This window comes from Falco biarmicus, chromosome 1 (assembly GCF_023638135.1).
Source record: "Falco biarmicus isolate bFalBia1 chromosome 1, bFalBia1.pri, whole genome shotgun sequence".
Taxonomy (NCBI): Eukaryota; Metazoa; Chordata; class Aves; order Falconiformes; family Falconidae; genus Falco; species Falco biarmicus.
Window position 1 is genome coordinate 63,878 of NC_079288.1, and position 20,818 is coordinate 84,695.

The window sequence follows — 20,818 nt, forward strand, 5'->3', positions numbered from 1 at the left end:
TTGCTTTTTGAAACAGAACGGGGAACTCCAACCTGAAAGCTATATCAGGCCTTCACATATCATGTGAAGCAGCCTCCAGGGATTTCATAAAACCATCTGTGGATTCCATTTTCCTCTTGCCCTTTCATATGGTTACCTTGTGGACCTAGCAGTGTTGTGTTCCAAGTACTGATTCAGTCTTTAGCAAACTGGAGCTATGTTCAGTGACTTGAGTTCTTGTAAGTAGGACATGCCAGTGCAGTTCCTGCCACTAAATTAATGAAAGTTTTTAAAGTAACCCAGCACTATATGCGATATAAAAATAAACAGTTTATTCAGTGCAGCATCCATTTCTTTTTAAAATCACTCAGAAAAATCCATCGTGATCCTAACTTTTCCATTTCTGTGCAGGGTTGTCCTAACAATGCAAAACCATTTGAAGAAACTCTCAGGATGGAAGCTGCTATCTGAGACAGTTCCACTGGGGAATGGTTCATGGGTTTGGCACTTTGTTGGATTCACTGTATGTTTCTGTTAAAATGGTCAAGTATGAAACAACTGATGGTGTCTTTTTAAAAGGGATATAGGGTTTTAAGGAATTAAGAGTCTTTTAGGTTTAAGTTACTAAGCAGAACAATTTTGGCACCTGAAGGCCAGTATTCCTTTGCTACCAACAAGGAAACTGAATCTGTCACAATTAGTCTGTTTTGGAGACCGCTGCTGCAATCACAAAGCCTAGAGAGCTTTTCATAAACACATCTGAAAGGTGGTCTGCAGTAGCATGAATGCATATAAAAGACTGTGTTTCTTGAATGTGTTTGGGTGGGGAAAAAAAAAATCTAGAGAATGCTTCCTTTTACCTTCCCTTTCTACCCAGTGTCCTCACAATTACTATTTTCCCTTTCTGCATTTCTTCAAATGTCCTGTCACTGCCTTGTCTGATCTGTTTCTGTTTCTTCTCCTTCCTCCATACCGATGTCAGAGAAGATTTGAAGACTGGCCAGAGACTCTCTGTTCAGTTTGTGCAACGAGCAGCAGAGCTGACCCCATTCTCAATTGATCCTTATGCACTGCTGCCACACATGTGATAACAGTTACAGCACATTTCCTCAACCAGCAAGAATGGCACCTTGAACTTCCACAGATGAAGCAAAAGGATAGGGAATGAAAAAAAAAAAAAAAACTACCACATTAAGACCTTCCTGTGTTGCTAACATTGCATTTTAAAGCTGGCTTTAAAATATCTTGAAACATAGTTCAATCCCTAAGTCTACCCACTCTGATTTATAGGTCATCTGGGAACTTATGCTGCTTCTTTTACATACAAAATGGACACGTTTTCAGAAGACTCTACTAAACCTAGTATCCGTGTTACTTGTAATATTTTTCAGTGCTGCAGGGAAACCATACTGAAAACCACGTATGTAAATACAGGCTAACGTTGCTTACGGTCTGTCAGGACCAGTTCTGCTTGTTTTCTTCTCTTTTAGCCCTACCTTGGACTACCACTTGTGTGATCTGCTCAGGACAGTATCTGTAATGTGCCTTTCCATGTACAGTATTTCCAGATAATTAACAAAGATTACAGGTTTAGACAAAACTCAGAAATACATTTACATAAATAAAAGTAACAGATATTATCAAAATTAAAGAAGGGCTGAGCCAATTAATCTAAAAATCTAAAAAAGTAAGAAATTCAAAAACCTATTGGAGACCTTTAAGTTCCTGAGATTTTTCTCCCATCTCAAACTCGTTCCACACAATACAGCGATTTCACCAATATTGTCTGAAAACATATATATAATTCCATTTTCTTAAAATATATTCTTCCTATACCTCTTCCAAGTGAGCAGTTTCTGGTGATGCATAGCAAAACTCTACTTGTGTTTACAAAAGCTTTTTAGTTTACATAAAAAGTAAAACCACAATGCTCCACCTTTTACTGATAAAGCTAATTTTCCGGTAAAGGGTTTTCTAGCAAGGCAGCTTCCAGAGAGACCTGATGAGCTGACTAGCCTCCAGTTAATAAAGCAGATGGCCCAGCCCTAAGCTAGTTCTATTTCTAAAATAAATAGTGTTGAAACTCTTTCTACACACTTTGTAGGTTTCCTGTCATGCTCACACACACGTTTCTGGGTTTGTTACAACTTCGCCATTTTTTTCAGGCTCATCTTTCAGAAACTGCTCCACTTCAATGGAGTCCACCTTGGCATCTTCAGGCATTTTGTCTTCAGATTTGTTTAATTCCTCTCTTTCTGCTGCTTCTTCTTTTGTACATGGTTCTTCTGATTTTTTCTTAATGCAGAAGAAATTTCCCAAGGCCAATACAAGTGCTGATGTGGTAACTTCAATTCCAGCAATAATAAAAACAAACATGTACCTCCCTGTTGCATCCAAGAGTTTTCCTGAAAAAGACAACATTCCAGGTAAATAACAAAAGTGATTCTCTTGCAATGACTTTTTTTCTGCTTCTTTTAAACATTTAAATGACTCCTGTCTTAGAAGCACCAAGACTATCTAAGCAAGGTTTTTGAAATGGCATTTTAACAAGTTCATAACAAAATACTTCTCAGTTATTTCATTTCAGTTTTTCACTGACATTATATCACATCCCAAAACACATACTCCCCTGCACACAATACAGTCATGCAATTCAACTGGACTAAAACCAGCCTAGCCTTCATATGCAAGAGATAAGTGCCATGTATTTCAGATCAAAATGTGTGCATCCATGGCTGGGATCTGTACCATCAGCTTCCTCTTGCTCCCAGTCTCATTTACCTTCCTGCACCGGCAGTGCACTGTCTGCTTAAGACGCAATTTTTAAAGGTTGGTCTGGAGTACCTGACCGATTCTGATGCTTTAGGCAAGTTAAATTTTCATGGGACTTGGTGGAGGTGAAAGAACAGGAGGCAGCATGTGAAGGAAATGTCTCTGGCAAAGCTGGAGATAAGAGGAAGTAGTGCATAGGACTGTTTGTGCTATGAGGGGCTCTGTCACAGTAAAGACATGATGCTTTCTAGTGTCTGGTATAAACAGTAAACATTTAATGGCAGTGAACTGGTGTGGTTTTGGTGTGGTTTTGGTTCCCTCTGTCCAATCCCCAGTTCAGGGTCTGTAAAATTTATGTTCTTTGATTAGTAATTAATTTGCAATTTTGAATTCAAATTAATGTGAATTCAATTATTTTTTAATGCCCCCTTATTCTTGGGTTGTGAAACGTGCAATAGAAGCAGTCTACCTTCCTTAGAACAGTCCAGTTTTATAGTCCTCCTTGTAAATTTTTTTCTTCCTTCCGACATCTTCCTTCCTCCTCCAAACCTACCATGGGTATAGAGAATCTATCCTAGTACTTTCCAAAGAAAATTGACAGGTTTCATATTCTGAATCCCCACTCTAAAGAGGTCTGAACTTCACAGAAGTTATTCACTGTGCGTGTGTGTGTGTGTGTGTCTGTGCGTAAAACTCATCTCATACAATATTAGCCATCTACTAATAAGAGTGTAGGCTTTCAGTGGAGCAAGAGCAGCGTCTCCAGATGGCACTTCAGCCAATCCTGAAATACAGCCAAGAAGGAAAAGATTTATCTTGGACTATTTCAGATTGTAACTGCAGAAATTCACTGAAGCATGTGCAGCACTAGTGCAATATGCACTTCTTGAGTGACTCATGTTGTCTTTTCCTCTGCTCCCTTATCATACAATTTCTGTAAATGAATGCAATGCAAATGATTTTGAATTCTGAACTAAATGACTACTTACCCGCTGATGGTGGACCGATTAGAACAGCCATAGCTTCTGCCAGGAGCACTAAACCGATAGCACTGGAGAACTTCTGAGTACCAACAATAGCCATGAGAACTTCAAACTGAAGAGCACCTACCATTCCATAAGAAATGCCAAAGAAAATGCAAAAGACCACCAGGCCACCATAATCAACAGACATGGAACCCATGAGATCTGTAAAGCCATTGAAAATCATGGCAAAACTGAAGAGGTAGACACAGCGTGGTCTAACCCATTTAAGACCAGCTACCATTCCACATACAGGTCGGGCAAAGATATCAATGAATCCCAGAATAGTCAGAAGAAAAGCTGCTTTGGTGTCTTGATACCCTAAATCCTTGGCATAACTCACAACAAAAACTGGGGGAACAAAGAGGCCAAGCACCATGATAGATGCTGCCAGTGTGTATATTACAAAACCACCATCTTTAAACACACTGAAATCCAGAAGTTTTTTCTTTGCTTTCTTCTCAGCTGGTTCTTTGGTAGCTTCAGACTTTTTGGGTGGCTCCAGAGGTCTCATTAATGCTCCGCATACACAGCAGTTGAGCAGCATCCCACCCAGTATAAGGAATCCTCCTCTCCAGCCGTACTCATGTTGTAGTATCTGCCCCAATGGTGAGAGAGCACAAAGGAACACAGGACTCCCAGCAGCAGACAGCCCGTTGGCTAAGGGCCGCCGTTTGTCAAAGTATCGGTTTAACATGATAAGTGAAGGCTGAAAATTCAGTGCCAGACCCAAACCTGTAACAGAGGGTACGTGAAAATTAATACTGGCCTACAATATCACGATTTAAAAAATACTAATTACAGTTTTTCTGATTCATTACTTAAGAGATAAGTTTTATTTCAGATGGACAAAAGATTTCTAAGATAACATTTTTAAAAGCATTCTACCTCCCTAATATTCTTGTACTTTATGGTCACACTTCACTGATCACAGCAGTGGCTATTGAACATAGTAGAAAAATTAACGTTCATAAAAAAATAAATGACACTTCAATTCCATATTTATCTACCATCTTTATAAAAGCCCATTTAGATGATCCTGATGATTTAGGTATTTGTCACTTAAACAAAACTTCGATCAAAAGCCAAGACATTAGCTAACTCATTTTCAGCTATGCACACTACTTACCAGTAATCACACCTGCAGTTAGATAGATCTGAACGATGCTCGTGCAGAAGGAGGCTATAACCATTCCCATTGAGGCAAAAAGGCCACCCACCAGCATGACAGGGCGACAGCCAAAGCGATTGACACACACACTGCAGAGTGGACCTAGGCAAGAAGAGCAGAGCAAGTTACAGCTGCTAAGATAAACCAGTTTTTGCAATTGATTGTATGTCAGTTTGCCTTTCTTTGGTGGACTTGGCAGTGTTAGTTTACAGTTGGAGTCAATAATCTTAAAGGTTTTTTCTAACCTAAACGATTCTGTGATTCTTTCTGTACTTTGTCCATACTGTCAGGCCAATCCAGAAGAGTGTTCCTTACAGTCAAATACCTATATCCTTTTCATCCTCAGAGTGCCACGCAATTTTTCTTTTTCATCATCTTCAGTAGCTACTGAGTTACAGAGATTTAATTTCATATACAAGCTGGATGGGCTTAAATAACTTTTTGATTTATGTGATCAATAGTAATTCTTCTTTGGCATGCCTTACTTGCACACAAGTAATGATACGCTATTGTGATTCATGCTGTAAATGGCTGTGTGGTTTACAAACATCATTGTGTGATGCAATACTGTTTCAAAACCAGAGAACTACCTACCTGTTCCATAAAGCATGGCCAACAGAATGGAGGAAATCCATGCAGTGTCACTATATCCAACACCAAATTCCCGTATAAGTTCTTTAAAGAAGACACTGACCGCCTTAGGAAATGCATAGGAGAATCCTGTGATGATAAAACAGCCAAAAAGGACAGCCCAGCCCCAGCCTCCATCAGGGGCTTTAACACCAGATGGACCATCATCAGCTACTACGGCTCCCATGACGAGGCTCAAGTGTTACCTAAGAAACAAAAAGCAATTACAGTCTATAGACACTGGGACAATTATCTAACTCAAACCACCTAACCCAAACAGGCAGAAATTGCACTACAGTTGAAGTCACATATAAGATACGGGACGATTTTAAATTAAAATCTTATCTTGAAGATGCAGTGCAATCTTAACTATTCCTTGTTCGGGTTTAGTCCTTACAAAGCTTGAACAAACATAAAAATGAGGCATGGCATTGCATTTTACAGTAACATCCCCTCACAGCATTCTGAGTCAGAACTGGATTTCAACCAAATCACTGTTTCGTAGAAAAATTGAGGCCATTACAGCAGCTCAGGGCAGTGGTGTTTATCGACTATATGCGATAAACCACTGCGTTAAGGTCTGTGGGATTTTTGTTACAAGACCTTGTTATATGAAGCTGCTGGACTATTCACTTAAGAGACCTGGATACAAAATCCTGGTGCAGCAGAGGTATACTGGGCAACTGTGGACAAACCACCCAGGCTTTGTTCCCTAATGAGGGCAGCAATACAGCCCTGATGCACCAATATCTTGAAAAGATAGGCAGATCCCTTTGAGCTTCTGATGAGCTATCAGTTTTCACGCATCAAGTAAGCAAGCTAAACTGCAATGAAAATCTACACAGGCAATTTTTGTGGATGATAGGAGTTAGTCACTGCAGCAATGCTCTGTATCACTGCCTGAAGCAAATAGTTTCTAATATTCTTGTTATTACATTACCAGTAAAATGTTTTAATTTCTTTTTTATGAATGTTATCGTTCACAACTTCCATATGCAGCCACAACTGCCTTTGCATCTAAAAAATGAGGTCTCTTCCTGTAAGAATTCTACGTACTAGTCAGGAATACTGCAAGTAAGACAGAAATGCTGGGCAGGGGGCAAAGACACTGAAAAGGCAGATAAAAGTGTCCCTGCATGTGAAGAGTGCAGGGAGGTACTGCATCACAGCAGTTAGGTTTTTGTAGGATCTGTGTATTACAGAAGTCTTGAAAATGTTAAAGTGAGCTTCAAACACGTTATACATTAAATCTTACATGCAAAAAAAATTGATCATTTCTTTCCAATGCAATTGATTACTCCTGCTGGGTCAGTGTTTCTCTCTGATAGTACCTAAAAGAGGAGTGCAAGCACAGTTGTTCATCGCTGAAGGATGCTTCTGCTTTCAGAAGTACAGCTCTGCATAGTGACCGCTGTGCACTGGGAGTCTATGTAACTGTTACAGCTCCATTTCAGAACCAGACGAGGTACGGCACAACTATCTAGCTGATACAAACTTGTCTGGACACTGACCACACAATGCACGGCCTGTTACTAGGCCTGTACGAAGTACTCACTGTGGCACCTAGAACAGCATCCCCACTGCTTGGAGGAAATTCCTTTATATACATGATGCAGAACTAAACCTGGCTGCGACTACAGCTGCTTTGTTACCCTGGGCTGCACAAGGACAGTAAGCCTCATACTACTGCCTTTACCTCTTGTTTTCTGGGAACTGAATATAAACAGAAAACAATTTGTCTTAAGTCCATACAACTAGAACCTAAAATGGTTAAACAATAAAACTAGATGTACAGTTGCCTGCTACTACAGACAGCTGATTCGCAGATTGCTCTGAGAAAATCACTACTTGTTAGACTAGGCAGTTTCTGCACCAGGCTTTGGGTCACTATATGCAGGTGTTAAGATGCATCTCTGCCAATGCCCCCGACACTGGCCTCTGGCCACCCTTCAAAACTTTTCCACAGTAACTTCTGCACAATACAAGGTGAAAGGCATTCTTCAAAAAAGGATTTTGTTTTGTTTTGTTTTTAAAGCAGTAACCTGACAGCACAGAGTAGGTGCACAAAATGTAAACCTTCACGACACTGGTAGCTCTGCAATATTGGTGGTAATAGGGAAAATGCCAAGCCAAGTATCTCAGCTCATGTACAGAGAACGGGAATAAGGCGTAAAACTGAAGGAGTGCAGGGGACAGGAGGAATTGTCAGTCCCGCTGCTTACAAATGGCTTTGTTGGGAGTGAATGCTTAAAATGGTGGGGGAGGGGTTGTGTCATTTTTATTCTTTTTGTATTGAGCACCTAGTAGCAGCACAAGGTCAGTAACAATACGTGAGCGCATGCTGCCGAAACACAGCAGCCGGCGGTGCCTGCAGCCCGCTCACCGGGCTGGAGGCACCGCGGCTCCGGGCACCCACCCGGGCTGGCCCACGGGCGTCCCGCGGGGGCTGCCGAGCTCGGGCGGCCCCGGCTGCGAGCCCTCCCACGCCCCCACAAGCGGCAGGGGGCTTCTGGGACGGGTCGCCGTGAAGAGCCGCTTGGCAGCGACCTTGTCCCTTCCAGAGCAGCGCAGTGCGAGTGCCAGGGGGCAGGAACCGCGCACCGCCGCCGGCACACCGGGCCCGGTGCAAGCGCGGCACCAATGAGGCCCAGCCACCCGCTCGCCGCGGGCCTGCGCGGAGCCGCCATCGCCACCGCCCCCTCGCCCCGCCAGCCCTCCGTGGCCCCGCGTGACCCCGCCGCTGTGACGTGGGGCGGTCCGGCAGCGCGCGCTGGCAGGCGCCGCACTGAGACGTGCGGGACGTGACCGACGGAGGGCGGGGCGCTACCGTAACTGCAGCAGCGCCCGCCCCGCGCGGCTCCTCCGCACGGCGGCGGCCCGGGCGGGGCAGGGCGGGGCGGGGCTCGCTGAGGGGCGGCGGCGCCCGCCCTGCTCAGGGCCCGCCGCGGCGCTGCCCCTGCGGGACCGGGACCGGCCCGCCCCCGGCACCTCGTAAGAGTGAGCTCCTGGGGACAGCAACGTCCATCTACTGTCCTCCACGTCGTGCCTGTTGCCACGTTTGGCCAGGAATCGCCATCAGCGCACGCACCGGGACCGGGCCTCGCGCCGTGCCCGTGGAGCCCGCTCCGCTCCGCACCGCGACCGCACCGCCCGCCGGAGCCGTCCGTGCATCGCAATTCGATTCGCAGGCCCCACGCAGCACTAAGTGCCCCCCCGCGCGCCCCCGGCCCGGAGTCCCGGCGGCGCCGTAGCTGGGTCGCGCAGGCAGCGCTTTGACTTATAATGCCGCCCAGGCCGCCGGGCCGGGGGGTGCCGCTCCCGCCCTCGCGGCCCAGCCCTGCCCGGGGCAGGGGCTACACTGACCCGGCCGCAGCTCAGCCCCGCACGTTCCCCCGCGGGGGTTGTCAGTGCTTGTTCCAGATTCCTCCCGTCATAAACGGGTTTTTGCTCTGGTAAAGCGTAAAACGAAAGGAGCAAATGTAGTTAAATCCGTGGGGTTTCATGCTCCCAAGATTATCTTCCGTTGCCATGGCAACTAATACAGGCTCCCTGGGAGGATGCTAGGTGCTGCCGGTAGCGCGGTGGGGGCTGCTTGCTACGATGATGCAGTTTGTATTAAAGGGGAGCATTTGCACTACAAAAAGGAGCAGATATGGCAAGAACCTAATATCGGTGTTTAGCCAGTGGGCCACGCAGCAGCACTTTATAGCCAGCAGGCTGACCTATACAGCTTTAAAACTTCTCCTGAATTGATTCTACTATGGCAGAAATCTACCCAACTGTGAATTCCGACAACAGAAATAAATAATTGTTATCAAGAATAAAACACTAACTTCCACACAGGGAACACAGGTCAGACTGGAATTCAGTCTGGAACCCCACTAGACTGAGAACCATACAATTAGAAAATGAGGAAGATGGCCTAAGCTAAGCAATGTAAAGATCCTCCCTCGCTTTCTTATCTGTGGGAATGAAGAGGATAATGATTCTCTCTTCAAAGGGCGTTGCAAGTATGGACACACTGAAAAGCATAGACTGCTACTATGTTAATAGGAGTCATAAACCTCCTGTATTTGCCCAAATGTATCAACATCTAAGCAGACTAAACAAAAGATGTTACGTTATCTGTGGTTTTGAGTGAAGAATCCTAAGACTAACCAACTCTACTAAAATTTTGCAGGAAATGGCTCCTGCAAAACTAATTTTATTTTAATACCCTCCAGACCATGGTGATAGCCCTCTACACATAAAACAACTACCCTTTGCACTGATATCACTTACGTCTGCCTCTTTAACTCTTTCCTGACGCTCTAAAGCACTAATGCATGTATCTTTAATTTGAATTTTATTTATTACAACTCATTCTTAGGTACTTTGTACAAGCCATTTTGATGAGCCACTGTATGACACAGTAGTGCATTTCTTGTGGCTTACCTGCTTGTATATCAGCCAGTGGAATTACGTGTCCATCTCCAAAGGCTGCTGCAAATTCCTGTTACCTACAAAATCACTACCCTATTTACCCATGCCTGCCCTGAACTCCCATCATCTCTGCAAGACCCTGCAGTGACTTTCACTCTCCCATTTTGGCCTCCTCTGTTTTATCAGAGACAGTTTTCCTGTTCTGCTGCCTTTCTTAAGGGTTTGCCAGCCTTCACCATTCTTTCATCCCTCTCTCAAAACTCTCACAATAAATTATACAGTGATTCTGTGCCACCTGTAGCCGTAGGTGATGTTCCACACCAATACTTACTATTAATCAACCTCCAGTGCCCACTTAGCCTCAAACCATTTTAGTGTTCACTGCTTCAGTGCAGTAACGTACATCACAAGTTACTGGCAGACTGCAATGACACTGTAAATTTACACTGCAACTTTATGTGTAATACTAATAATACTAACCAGTGGAGGTCCTATTATCTGGGTGAAGTGCTCTACAGGGGGAGTTGCAGGTTGGTTTTTTTTTCATTATTATTATTATTATTATTATTATTTATGTAATGAAAATGTTAGAACTCTGTTCTTTACGTTATCTGGGAAAATCAGATCACATTATCATTTTGGTTTCTTAGTGGCTTCCCCCCCCCATAATGAGCATGTTACCAACAAGTACCCCTAACTTACACTGGGCTATAAGCAAAAGAATAAGCCATAGATCTGCACGCTAACTTCTTGTTTGAAGAATTAATGTGGCTTTCTTCTTAACAAGAAAGAAACAGCTCTTTTAATCTTGAGATAAATGCTTGCATGACTATTTTCTTTTAATTACAAATACAACAGTAACTAACAGTTCAGTCTTCTCAAGTACCACCTCTGAAACAAGTATACTAGTTCTATAACAATAGCATTGTCAACCTCCCTAGTTACTCTCTGCACCAAGTGCCTGGTTTCTGAAGAACTTAACTTATTTTTCTAAAGCTTATGAGGTTTTTTATACCACATCCATTACTGTAAGTGCATTAATGTCAGCATCACAGCAGCACCTTAAGACCAGACAGCATGTACCCTTTCTGTGTGCACAGGAAAAGTGACAAACATGCCTTCGGTTGCACATTAATTATCTGGCCGCTTTCCATACACTTTCAAAAATAGAAGTTGCAGAATCCCAACTTCAGTTGAATACTTGCAATTCGTTCTTCACATATCTTTAAAATTAATTTCAGCCCTGCAGCTACAGTGGCTTTGCAGCGTGTCAGAGCTTTAGAAAAACCGAAATTCTTTCCAATTGTTTATAGTAGTGTCCTTATTTTGTACAGCGTAAAAGCAAGAAGTGACAGAGCTAGAGAAACACCAGTTCAGGTTCCGGTCCTGTCACCAGCTGGACATACATGCTGATTTTTGCAGAATACTGCAGAACTGCCCTGACCCACAAAGTGCTGGCTTGCATGCATGCAGTGTCTCAGGCAAGGATAGCGCAGCAGCTGCGCATGGTGGGGCAAGATCGGCTGCCCAGGGCGGTCATTTTACACAACTTCTTCGGACTGTGCTGCTGTGTAACATGGTGTCATACATCAAGATACGGGAATTCCCACTTCAGTCACCATTTAAAACCTCCACCTTATTATTTTTATAACGTACCTCCAGTTACACTTCTGACCCAACCACAACAGGTGTACTGTACCAACGGACTCAGCTCTACGCTTTTAAACGGATTGCCACGCCTTGGCAAACTACCGCTCCCTCTGAAATAAACATCGCAACACCGTACGTGCTTCACCCTGCGACATCCCCAGCTAAACCGTTCTCCGGCTGCTCCACCCCGAAAGCGCGCGTACCCGCGGGCCCCGCGCGCTCCCGCGGCCGCTCCTAACCGCGGGTCGGGACCCCGCGCCGCAGCGCTGCCCCCTCGCCGGGCACAGCAGGGCGAGACCCCCGGCGCGGAGGGCCAGCAGCAACAGGAGCAGCAGCAGCAGCAGGGGGCTCTTCCTCAGAGATGCCGCGGGGGGACCGCGGTCAGCAGAACAATGGTGGCGGTCGCGGGGCCGCCAATGGCCACGGCCCGTCGCGCCCGCCCGGGTCCGAGACGGCTCCCGCGGAGCCCGGCCCGCCGCCGCGAATGGTGTCGGAGGGGCGGCCGCACCGTCCCGCCCGCCGTCCCCGGAGCGCCTGCAGACCCGAGCAGCAGAGCTCACGGCCGGGGCTGCGCAATGCCTTTACGAGGGGACGGTCCCTCCGGCTGCGCGTCGCTGGCTGTGGCGGGGCCGGGCTGCACCGCTGTGAAAAAGGGGACTCCGGCCAGCACTCTCCGCCCGAGGCTCCGCGCGGCGAGGAGAAGTGGGCGGCAGCGAGGGGACCCTCGTCGCCCGGTACCGTCTGAAGCCGGCGATGGCGGGCACAAAGCCCCCGCTGGCGGGCGCCTCACCAGCCCCGGCGCGGCACCGTGCGAGCGCCGGAGCCAGCAGCACCGCAACCCGGGCGCCCCGGAGGAAACCCCGGAGGCACCGCCCGGGGGAGACTCGGCCGCCAGCACCGCTCGGCACCCGGACAGGGCTGCCCGGCGGGCGGCTGCGAGGGGACCCGCACGGTGGCAGCGCGGCTTCCCGGGCAGGAACGTACCCGCCTGGCCGCGCGCGGGCGGGAACGCAGCTGCGAAGGGGGGTGGGGGCGCCAGGCCCGCCGCACCCCCGGCGCCCGAGACGCGCTCGCTCAAAGCTTCGAGCGCGTCCGCCGACCCCGGCAGCCCCATGAGGGGATTCGCCTCGGCCTGCGGGGTCGCTGCCCCCGGCCCGGACACCCGCGCTCCCCGCGGCGCTCGCCACCGTGCGCCAGCCCGACACGCCGCAGCACGCACCTCGGTACCTGAGTCGCGTCCCGCGGCCCCGCCCGAGGATGCCCGCGCTGCCGTCGGACACCGCTTCCCCCCTACGCCCGCGCCGGCCGGCCCCAGCCCGTCTGCGAGCCCCGGCGGCGGAGCGCCCAGGCGGGCGGCGGCTGGGCCCGCCCACGGCCGCGCGGGGCCGCCCGGTCCTAGCGCCGCCACGTGCCGCCAGCCCGCAGCTACAGGTTCGCCCGCGCAGGGGCACGGAGGGCGCGGGGGCTCGCCGGGGCCGGGGGCCGGGGCTGGGGCCGGGGCCGGGGGGACTGGCGGCTGCCCCAGGGAGCGCGGCCCCGGCCGCCCCCAGCGGGACCTCGGACACGGGCCTGAGCGTGCGGGTACGCGCCGGCCGCCGGGCTCGCTCCGCGCTCACTCCCTGCGCTCCAGGGCAGCCGCGCAGCTTCCGCGCTGTCGCATCCACAGGGAGGACCCTTAGGGCTTCCAGGCGCTTTTCTTCTCCCTCATGTTGATGGCGGTGTTGTGCATCCTGCAGCCAACTCACCGCCTCCTTCCTCGCCCCTGCCGAGGGAGCCCCGCCTGCCAACGTGCCCACCCGAGGGGTCGCTCCTTTTGCGCCCAGGTGCAGCGAGCTCCCTGTGCTACTCTGCTGCGCCTCTCCTGCTGTCCATACAAACGCCGAGTTGTGAAACGTAGTGTATGTTGATATTGCTATTATTGAGCACCCATGCAAGCTGTGATGGACAGCACAGAAAGTAACACTGCTTGGGCCCCACAGGGCCTGGCAGTTTGGCAGCTGGTGCCCCACTCCCCTGGGTGCTTACAGCACCCAACCTAGTTTAGAGGGGCATGATTGTCCCCCTGTGCTCGGCACTGGTGATGCTGCGCCTCGGATCCTGGGCTCAGTTTTGGGCCCCTCACTACAAGAAAGATATTGAGGTCCTGGAGCGTGTCCAGAGATGGGCAACAGAGCTGAGGAAGAGGCTGAGGCACACATCTGATAGGGAGCAGCTGAGGGAGCTGGGGATGTTTAGCCTGGAGAAAAGGAGCCTCAGAGGGAACCTTCTCACTCTCTACAACTACCTGCAAGGAGGCTGTAGCGAGGGTGGGGGTCAGTCTCTTCACCCAAGTAACAAGCACCAGGATGAAAGGAGACAACCTCAAGTTGTGCCACAGGAAGTTTAGATTGGATATTAGGAAATACTTCTTCACTGAAAGGGTTGTCAAGCACTAGAACAGGCTGCCCAGGGAAGTAGTTGAGTCAGCATCCCTGGAGATATTTAAAAGACATGTAGACGTGGTGCTTAGGGACATGGTTTAGTGGTGGGCCTGGCAGTCCTGCATTTACAGTTGGAGTCCATGATCTTAAAGGTCTTTTCCAATCTAAATGATTCTGTGATTCCTACAACCTGTGTAGACGTACACCAGGGTAGGGTCCCAACCGATACTGTCTTGAGAGCTATGGTGTTGCACAGATGAGTAGCTTCCAATATTTTAGAATGTACTTGGTGAAATACAGAGGAAGAATCTGAAACTCTTTTGACACCACAGAAGTTACTTTCTTTCCCATGCACATTACGTTTGCTTTGGCTTTTGATTCAGTTTTGCTGTAGTACCCATTTGTACCCACTTAGGGATTCATTGCAGTAATGCGCAAAGATGAGCAAGGCTGGATGGTTTGTTTGGGGTAGACAGCATACAGCCAGTGGGACATACATTGCTAATCTTAAAGACCAGTAAAAGCAGATTTTGACTGTCTACCATCACCCAAATTTAGGCCATTCGATAACAGGCCAGATGAAGGGAATTACGGAAGAGCAAAAACCACTGATTCTTGTGGAGTTTCTGAAGCAAGCAGTGCAGTGCCTGAGGCCCAGCAAAATTCATGGACCCTAGCGCCTGAAGACATTTTTACATGTCTTTACAGGTAATCTTGGTTCTCCAGGAAAAGGAAGTGTAGTCTTCGTTGCCAGTCCCAAAGGACTGGAAAAACTCCAGCAGTTTTTGAGAGGGAGACAGTTCTGTTTGTCATGACCCCACCTTCTGACTAATTTCTTCAGGAAGATGTTTCCATCCTGCAAAATCTTCTGCTTTGTTATTGCACTTTACTTGAATCTCTACATCACAGAAATGTATAGCCACCAGTAGAATTTTTAATTCAAAACTTAGAGGTATGTACTTTGTGAAGGTATTTTCAGGAGGGACAGAGGTGCCTAGGACTGGGAGGAGCAACAGTAAAAGTGGAAGTTGTCAAAATACCTAAACCATCAGTATCTCTTATAGCTACTATAAAGATATGAGAGGCTAGGTAAGAAAAGCAGTGTTAGCCAAACATGTTGAAAAGACCAAAAAGAGGACTGGTGTGTCCTTCACATCTGTCAACATCATCCCTACCAAAGCCTCCATCTCTCTGCAGCCTAGTCACCCTTGCGACATACACTCTTTGGTTAGTGCTCAGTTGTGGAACACTCACACCATTTAAGAGTTGGGTTTTTCCCTAGAGCCAGAGGAGTGTCACTGCAGCTGGTCTGTTTTTCAAAAGTGGCCATCCATAGAAATAGACCAGCTGCTGAGAACAGCGACCAGTGGTCTGTGGTCTCACTTTTGTAGTTGACAGCTCCCACTGTTTTTGGAGAAAGTGTTTTCTGAAAGATATGTGTTCTTAGAGGATGACGTGCCAGGGTAAATGACACCCCTCAACATCAGCACCCAGATCATTGGATTTGATTCACTATTCAACAAGGCAGTAGTGTAAGTGAGCAGAACACAGTGTTGCTGTGCTTGCAGAAGCCTGCACAGAATCTGCATAGGCATAAACACTTGGAACTGAGATGAAGGCACAAACCCCCTGTCTGTTAGGTGGAGTTATTTTGCATTTGTTTAAGCATTAAATATGCTGCAGTACACTTATGAGTAGAGGGAATATTGAAGTGCAGCAAAGACAACTCAAAATGCAGTGACTTGAGGCATATAACTACAAAAAGAGCTTTGAGTGAAAGTCTCAGTTTAGTTTCTTGCTAAAGGGGATTCTTGATAGGGAAGTATAATTTTGCTAGGTTATAGATGGATATAGATAATAGATGCAAGATTCCACCAACTCTCCCCTAAAAAGTCCATAATTCCTCATGGGTTTCCAAATATGGAAGGATCCTGGTGTGTTCCTTTACGTATTTCATTTGACTTTGTTATTTTTTATTTTGCACTTTGCAGCAAGGAAGGCTAATGATATTCTGGATACTGAATCAGAGGGCACATTGCTGGTTGATGGTCAGTTCCTTTTACACAGGACCCTCAGCTTTCCAAGTGGCTGGCCCCCAGGCTGTGCAGGTGCATGGGGCTATTCCTTGCCAGGTGCAGGATTTTATGTTTTCCTTTGTTGAGCTTCATGAGATTCCTAGATTGTTTCCATTAAAAATAGAGTGATGTAGTGAATCCAATAACTATTTGCCATTTCATATCAATAAAGACAGTCAGAGAATGCTGGAAATTTTCACCTGACCAGGCTTCCAGAAAGGCAGAAGTGACTAGAATATTGTTGTTATGGAGTATAAATAGGAAGAAGGCAGCTGAAATTAGTACAAAGCTTCATTGCTCTGGAACTTAGGGCTTCTGATTACAAGTGTCTTCCCTAGCCCCTCCTGAGCTGTAGAAATGCTTCTGTGTAGCCTAACAGTTTTGAGTGGTTGCTGTTCCCTGTTCCAAATTTCACCTGTACTCTGCCATTCCTGCAGTTCGTAGGTGAGTCCCAAATATTACCTTAAAAGTGCCTGTAAACATGTATTCTTATTAAGCTTTTATAGATATTTTGGTATTAAGGCTATCTTATTTGCACTTGAATGGAATCTGTTGTATTAATTATGGATTTTCACTGCAGTGTTTTTAAGACTGTTAAGAGTAACATTGAACACTTCAAACAGTTTCGTACATGGCTAACTGTGCACTGAGCAATGTATGCACCTCTGCCTTGGATTCAAAAGGTAAATGCAGCAGACCATGTTGTACAAAGAACCCTTGTAAGATCTTTATTGCAGAAAGGCCAGTAATATTTAGAGTTGAGGTTTCAGTAATTTTTAGTTTGTTTCTAAAGCAAGTATGAAAATAAGGTCTTTTTGTATGATTCTCAAGATGCAGTTGAGGAACATGAACTGTACCTACAAAGATGTATATAGTTGTTGTACAGGTAGATATGGGGATAAGAGACATGGAAATCAAATTCTTCTAGCCTGTGATGAAATTAGAGTTTAAATGTGTCATTTGGTTCCTAAATAACAGCACTCAAACTTCAGAGGGGATCAAAAACTCCTCTGGAGTCCTTTGCAAGCTATAAGGTAAGCTGCTTTTATTTAGAAAATCTTGTTTAAAATGCTATCTCTGAATTTGTTGTATTTATTGTTTGTGTACTGTATGCCAAATACATTCCTTGGGGTTCTGTGGAAATAAGGCTATTCATTTGAAGAAAAGCTGCACTTGAAAGAAAGGCTTTTCTGAATCACATTTTAATTTTCATGTTTCATCATGGTAGACTATGTACATATTCACTTATGGAGCCCCCACAAGATGTTTCTCATAAATCTGTTCCTCTGGTTGTCCAGGTAAGCATCTTTGGAGTGTACCATAGCTCTCATGTGGCCTGTGTCTTCATACTACTACTTAGAAGAACTGTGTACTTCAAAAACTTCGAAGTTTGTGTGATCCTGGATCTTGCCTTGTTATGGAGTTGAGGCATGATAAGTTGGACATAGACTTTGGACTGGACACTTAAAAGTGCTTTTGAGCTTAGTAGTATATTTGTAGCCAGGATGTACCCTGCTTTTCCTCTCTAAAATGCAGCATTTTCAGAGGGTGGGTCCATTCTCTTTCTTTCTTTGTGAAGCTACTCAAAAGTGTTCCTGTTTCACTGTACCCCGATGGGGCCAAAGACTTGTATTCAGAAGTTGTGACTCTGAAGGTGGTTCTAAAGGTGGCTGGAATCAGCCTTTAGCCAAAATCTTACCTAACTCACCAATGTTTGAAAAGAACAGAAAATCTGCCTCTTCTAAATTCCTGTTCATTTTTGCTAAAATGGAAAAAGGTTTCCTTTCATTTCCATCTATGAAACCAAGACATTTTCTGCATTCCTCTAGATGTACACAGGTTTCTACACTGATCCCAAAATCTGTAGTGTGTAGACTATAATCTTTCTGACTCACAGCTAAGATTAAGATTTACCTTAAAATGTACCTATTTCGGGCACTGTTGAATCACTAGAAGCCAGCAGTGACTCATTTGGGGAACTGACGTGCATTTAACTACGTGACTGGGGGCTGTCTGAAGGTACCCTGGGGAAGATGACAGCTAATTTGAAAGGCGGGGGGGGGAGGAAGTGTTGCAAAAGATAAGGCAGTTCGTAGGTTAGGCAGCTCTGGGGCAAGACCTAAGTAAAAGGAGGATGCCATCAGTCTAACAGATTCAGGCATTCGCCTGCTGTGTGCTGGTTCTGAGAGCTTTGAGAAGCCCGCTGCAGGCATTGTGCATGGTAATTTTTGTGTGCTCAGATTTGGAAGATCATCTGAAGCCGGATTTCACTGTTGTATTTTAAACCAGAGGTTTAAAATTCATGTAAACAAATGAACTAAATCCCTTTAATAACTGGTATTCTGAAGTTATGTGTAGATACACTTCATGTAGCTAAGTGAAACGATTTATTTCAAAATTCAAATTAGTCAAACTGGTTCTTGGTTTAGTCAAAAGTAAAATCAGTCAAACTGATTCTAATTTTCAGTAACAGTTACTGATGGAAATAAGCCCCTCCTTCCTTCAGATGCCATGGGGTGAGGAAATCCAGCTCTGTTCTGATGACCTGAGGAAAGATACCTAAGAACCACTGGTAATACTCGACTTTCAATTAGCGTGCTTCTGCTGTAATGCCACAGCGTCCAGGTTTCTGAGGGGTCTCTCGGCTGGGGGAGCCGTTGCCACGATGCAGAGGCTCGGCAGCGCCAGGCCGCGCCGCGGCTATGTCGCCCCGTGGCTTCCCGGCGGGCGGGTGACGGGAGCGGGGGGGGGGGGCGAGGGGAGCGCGCGGCCAGGCCCGCGGCCGCTGCGTCACGTAGGCCGCGCCCCCGCTTTGCTCCGTAGATGCGTTTAGAAATAATTAAATACCGCGGTAGCAGTGCTCTGTGCGGCACGGCCGTGCGCTGCGGGCCGGCCTGAGCTTGTTCAGGCTTCTCACAGGACGCAGTGGGCGCTCGGGGGAGCTGCGACCCTTCCCAGCAGCTACTCTTAGAATGGGCCAGGGCCCCCCTCCTGGCCTGCGCCAGGGAAAGCGTTAACACTGAACAGGCTGCTAAACGGGACGTATAGGAAGACAAGTGAAAAAGAAAATGAGGTTTGAGAGCATGGAACAAGCGTGGTTTCGGGGGTGGGGGGTGCCGTGAGGAGCCTGGGACCACAGCGCAGCATGCACACGGGGAGCCGCTGTATGTAAGAGCCAGGGGGAAATGGGAAAAAACGCGAGAACACGGTGCCCGGCAGCTGGAAGCGATCGCGGCGAGAGGAACGTAGAGGCACCGGCCCGCTGAACCGGGCGGGAGGCAGCGAGAGCCCGGGCGACGCCGGGCCGGGGGGCGCGGCGGGGCGGGGCGGGCTGGCCGGAGCGGGTGGCTCCAGCGCGGGGGCAGGGGCGGGGCCGGCAGCGCGCTGATTGGCCGGCAGCGGTGCACGCCACAAAGTGCGCTTGGGGCCACCGGTTACCATGGGGACCGGTCCGCCAGCCGCGCCGTGAGGTGCGGCCCGCCGCCGCGAGCGCGGGGAGGTGCAGGTGCGTGCCGGGAGGAGCCCAGCTGAGGCCGCGGGCGCCATCGGGGGCCTGTTGTGCTGTGGCCTGTGCCGCAGAGCTCCGGCCTTGCGCCCCTTCTTCTCTCTGGGCACCCGCCGTCTCTCCGCACCTTTCCGGTTGCCGAGAGCCCTCCGTGTGCTGCCCTGCGGCCCCAGCGGCGCCTTGAGCTGCCGTGTGCCGCGCCCCCCCCCCCCCCCACCCAGGGCCTGGTCCGCGGCACTCGGCCTGCGGCCCGCCTCCCTCCCTGCCTGCCAGCCAGCCCCTGGGCCCCGCGGGGGAACTCGCCCTGCCCCGGGGGCCTGCCCCGCCGCAGGGATTGCCCTGGCTCCCGCCCTGCACGGCGCTGGGCCCCTGACTGACCAGTGCCTTCCCTTTCCGGGCCGTGTGGCTGTCCCATCCCGCGGCCTTGAGGTGCTCCGGGGCTCTGTGTCCGTGCTCCCTCACGGCTCCAGTTTGTATTGCTGGATGCTCTCTAGAACACGTGCCCGTTTCTGAGTCCGGGGGCAATTCCTTCTTCCCACCATACATTGCCTTTACTTACACGGTCCTTTATGCCTGATGCGGAGCCTGGCATTGGGCTATCCTGCACCGTGCAGCAGTACCCACTGGGCCCCAGCTTGATGCCTAGCATCCCAGGTTTCTCTTGTATGTTACTGGTCCTTATCCTATACCCTGCTTCTGAGATATATACATGTATATATATATATATGTAAAATCTATTCTGATCAGATTGTAAAATGCATGATGTTTATTTGCTGTTTTAAATGCCTAAACTTACTTCTAAGGTAAATAGCAAACCAGCGACTACCAGTAAAGAAAGAGACCATGCATGAGTGATGCTAACTTGTGTCACCAGTTGCCTGTTTTTTTCTTGGAACTGTGTTGACATGATTTCCTGTGCGGTTTTTTTTTTTTTTCCCCAACAATTACTTAACGGTGTGGCTGTGGCCTGCGCTGACTGCTTGTGTCATCATGACTTGCACAGCTTTTTCACTGTGTGCTGCTCTTTCCACTCAGGCGGTCTTTGTTCTGTCACTGCTTCCTCAAGGCAAACAGTTGTGGCTAGAGATACTTTGCTGATACTGGCTGTGTGGCATTTTCTTTCTCATCCCCTTCTGTAGTTTTGAAAGGGAGAGAAGTGATCGCACTTTAGC

The 20,818-nt window shown here is 48.0% G+C and overlaps 2 protein-coding genes across 5 annotated transcripts in view; one reads left to right on the forward strand and one right to left on the reverse strand.

The window, feature by feature from the left end:
- Window positions 1-289: 289 nt before the first annotated feature.
- SLC16A3 (solute carrier family 16 member 3) lies at window positions 290-13,009 on the reverse strand. Its single transcript, XM_056326929.1, has 5 exons — window positions 12,874-13,009; window positions 5,539-5,780; window positions 4,903-5,046; window positions 3,741-4,508; window positions 290-2,384 (listed from the first exon to the last, which is right to left on the reverse strand). Exons 2-5 carry the CDS (start codon window positions 5,759-5,761, stop codon window positions 2,098-2,100), a joined length of 1,422 nt encoding a protein of 473 aa, XP_056182904.1. The 5' UTR covers window positions 5,762-5,780; window positions 12,874-13,009; the 3' UTR covers window positions 290-2,097.
- Window positions 13,010-18,630: 5,621 nt separating this feature from the next.
- The window catches only part of CCDC57 (coiled-coil domain containing 57), a 43,522-nt gene continuing 41,334 nt past the window's right edge, over window positions 18,631-20,818 (forward strand). For 2 of the 4 annotated variants that reach the window (XM_056326925.1, XM_056326927.1), the window contains exon 1: window positions 19,004-19,214. In XM_056326925.1, coding sequence (XP_056182900.1) covers window positions 19,210-19,214 — 5 coding nt within the window. In that variant the 5' untranslated portion in view covers window positions 19,004-19,209. Of the gene's footprint in view, window positions 18,714-19,003; window positions 19,215-20,818 lie in introns of those variants that run through there. The other 2 variants (XM_056326928.1, XM_056326926.1) reach the window with 2 other exon arrangements.